This window comes from Buteo buteo, chromosome Z (assembly GCF_964188355.1).
Source record: "Buteo buteo chromosome Z, bButBut1.hap1.1, whole genome shotgun sequence".
In the NCBI taxonomy this organism is placed as follows: Eukaryota; Metazoa; Chordata; class Aves; order Accipitriformes; family Accipitridae; genus Buteo; species Buteo buteo.
In genome coordinates this window covers 83,222,524-83,225,740 of record NC_134204.1, presented here as the reverse complement: position 1 = coordinate 83,225,740, position 3,217 = coordinate 83,222,524, and the positions used below count along the sequence as shown (strand labels likewise).

The following is a 3,217-nucleotide window of genomic DNA, read 5'->3' as shown; positions in this document are numbered from 1 at the left end:
CATACCCACTGTGATTCTCATTGGTTATAATCTACCCCAGGTCATATTCTGTGAGTAGTCTAAAGTGTTTGAGAAGACCGCATAGCTTAGTAAAGCTATTTAAACATCTATCCAAATAAAAATGTTAAGCCCAACTTCAGTTTTGACATGAGATTTTTCCAACCCTCTATTTTTATATGTAAAGATGATAGTGTTTAATTTAATATCAATACACAGCAATTTGAAGGGATTCTCAGTATATACCAGTTGTCAAAAGCATTCAGAAGTTTCACAAAATGCACACAGCCCAAGACCTTCAGATTTAAGATTTTATTTAGTCACATCCAGCACAGTACACAATTACAGCTATCCCTTTTCCATTGAAAGATGCTGTGTAGAAGACTTCAACTCTGCAAGGCAAAAAAAAAAAAAAGCATTAACAAATTTAAGAACTGTTACCTCTGAACCTAGAAAAGCTGTAAATATATGCTTTAACTAGAGTTTTGATGGGCTTTGCTTCATCCACCACATGCTTTTGTAGCAGAGGCCCTGACTGATGTGAAATCATACAGTTCTAAATGCTCAAGTTCCATACAAGTCTGCTGGTTTTTTTTTTTTTTTCTCCTTAGTCTATGGAGCCAAAAAAAATCTGACTGGCAAAGGAATTTCATAATTGGAACAAATTGAAATAATTTATGTGATTCCAGTGAGGATTATTATTTCCTTCCAAGAACTACCTGGGTCATTCCAGCTGCTGAAAAAGATTTATTGTTTCTCATATTACAGAACTGACAATACCAGATACTTACAAAGTGGAAACAGATTAAGATAAACTGAAGCAGCCTTTCAACTGGAAATGGCATGCTTGCACAGTCTGAACTATGTCTGAGGCTTGCCTTGCCTGTTAAGACCATCAGCAAACATCAATTAAAATAATTTCTGCTGTTAATGACTTTATATTAAGTGACTTTATTCTACAAATTGTCAGGAACATTGTATGTAGAGGGTGTGATTGTTTTGACATGGTTGAACACACAAGAAATCTTGTTTTCCACTGAGTTTTAACTGGCACATCAGAAAGCGTTTACAGCATCACAGCTTCTCATACTCTTTTGTTCACATCACACATGCCAGTTATTCCTACAGATTATGTGAAGTGTAGCTTTATGTTTTCTCAAAGAAGGTGGTAGACATGGTTTTGGTTATAGTTATTATCTGTATCAAATCAGTAGCACTCTTCTGTCAGTTAGCCCAGCTGTAGATTATCAAGAAGCTGCAGTCAGAAAGGCATGGCCTTTGGGGAGCCAAAGTTCACAAGCCAATGAGAGTGCAGCAGCCCTGTGAAGCAAACTTAAACTTATTCATTATTTGAGTTTTGATGCAACTGCAGACCACAGCTCTAAGCACCTGGACTGTGAAAGGCTGAAAATTTTAAGAATGGTTTTAGATGTGTTTAGACACTTTAAAGCTCAGTTTTGACCAGATTCCACTATGCTATGAAACCTAACAAAATCAGTTACCCAGTTAGCACAGTTACAGTCTGTCCTCTTCATTTCTTAAGAAGCTGGTGTCTGACAATAACGAAAGGGGCGACAAATCCACTTCCAAAGAATCCACACATTAGTGCGAGTAATCGCCATTTGTTATCCACAGAAAATGGAAGGTTCTAGAAGAGAAAAATTAATTTTAGTTTTGCAATCAATACAGTAAGTACTTCCTTGTCAACTTAAAAATGGTGAGAAGCTCAGAGCACTAACAGATGGAGTCAAACTGACAAAATAAATATTCAGTCTCAAAACAATTTCCCTTCCTCTCAAGGAAGAAAACACAGTAATTATAACAAAAGCTTGGACGTGACCTCTGGAGGTAGTTTTGTCCACTCTTCCCCACTCCCCCCAGTTCAAAGCAGGGCCAGTGTGCTGAAGGCCTCATCCAGTCAAGTATAAATGCCCCTGCACATACAAGCCCCATAGAATCTCTAAGCAGTCTGTTCTGATATTTAACCACCTTCACCAGGTATGTAAAACTATAGTTTTGAAATGTAGGACTTGAGAGAACACTTTAAGCACACGGTACATCAGAAAGCGTTTACAGTATCATTGTTGCGCCTCATACTGCAATGCTCATCATCTGTACCACTGAAGCAGAAGGTTGCAGGGAAGGACACTTAAGTCCTTTGCACCACAGTTCGCTTTGCTGAGGCTGCAAGAGCGGTACCATGAGGCCCCAAAGCCCACCCAACGCCAGCTGGAGCACCGGCACCAGGGCAGCCGTTACTCCGCTCCTCACAACGCCATCTAGTTCGCTGGGGCCTCAGAACCCCTCACGGGGGCTCACCGAGCGAGGAGCTCACCTTGAGGACGCCCGAGCCAGGGCGGGCCTGCGCCTCACCCTCGGCGCCTACGGCAAGCCAGGGCAGGCCCGCGCTGCGGCTTCAACAACACCTTCACGGCGACCCCTCTCTGCAGCAATCATCTCCCGGTCTTCCCCCGGTCCCTCACCCGGCAGCCGCGGCGGGGCTCGCCCCTGAGCTAGGCCTGCCTCAGGCTGCCCGCGGGCCGGGCGACCGCTGCCAGCGCAGCGTCCTTCAAGGACACGTTTCTGCCCACAGAACCGCTGCCCTCCCCCCGCGGCGAACCGTCACCCTCCCTCCCTCTCCACCCCGAGGCGGGCCCCCGCGCCATCTTCTCCCCGAGGCCGGCCGCAGGCCCCCTTCCTGCGACCTTCAGGCCACAGCCGCGTTGGCCCGGGACCTCCTCCCACACTTTACCTTTCCGGGGCCGTCCTCATAGTGGCTCCTGCGGAGGGCGGAGGTGGTAAACCTGCGGACACCGGCAGCCAGCATGGTACCGACAGGGCAGCCCGGCGACCCTCTCCCCTGCGCGACCTTCCCGCGGCACACCCGGAGCCTTCCGGCAGCGACAGAGCGGAACCGGAAGCGGGGGAGAGAGGGACCTCTGCGGGGCATGATGGGAGTTGTAGTGCCGCGCCGTCACGTGGTCCCGAGCCGCGGCCTGCGGTTGGACGCGCTCCGCGCCTCAGAGGCGGGAGCGTCCCGCCGGTCTCCACCCCCGCCCGCCATTTTGTCGGCTGCCCGGCGTTCCCTCGGGCCTGGGGCGGGCGGAGCGGTTCCGTCAGGTGCGGTCGGGCAGGCGGTGGAGCAGTTTAGACGTGAGAAAAGGAAGCGGCAGCAATTATGGCAGTGGGAGTGTGTTACCTCGGGCTAATCTGGCGAATA

General features: G+C 48.4%; 1 protein-coding gene and 2 non-coding genes across 3 annotated transcripts; all 3 read right to left on the bottom strand.

Moving 5' to 3' along the window:
* Nucleotides 1-294: 294 nt before the first annotated feature.
* On the bottom strand, nt 295-2,943 carry COX7C (cytochrome c oxidase subunit 7C). The gene is made up of 3 exons (XM_075019440.1): nt 2,750-2,943; nt 1,500-1,645; nt 295-389 (listed from the first exon to the last, which is right to left on the bottom strand). The coding sequence occupies exons 1-2, from the start codon at nt 2,822-2,824 to the stop codon at nt 1,529-1,531; spliced, it is 192 nt and encodes a 63-aa protein (XP_074875541.1). The 5' UTR covers nt 2,825-2,943; the 3' UTR covers nt 295-389; nt 1,500-1,528.
* Nucleotides 1,049-1,110, bottom strand: LOC142027537 (small nucleolar RNA Z39). Its single transcript, XR_012649169.1, has one exon. It is a non-coding gene; the product is annotated as a small nucleolar RNA Z39 (small nucleolar RNA).
* LOC142027538 (small nucleolar RNA Z39) lies at nt 2,053-2,115 on the bottom strand. The gene has a single exon (XR_012649170.1). It is a non-coding gene; the product is annotated as a small nucleolar RNA Z39 (small nucleolar RNA).
* Nucleotides 2,944-3,217: the final 274 nt, after the last annotated feature.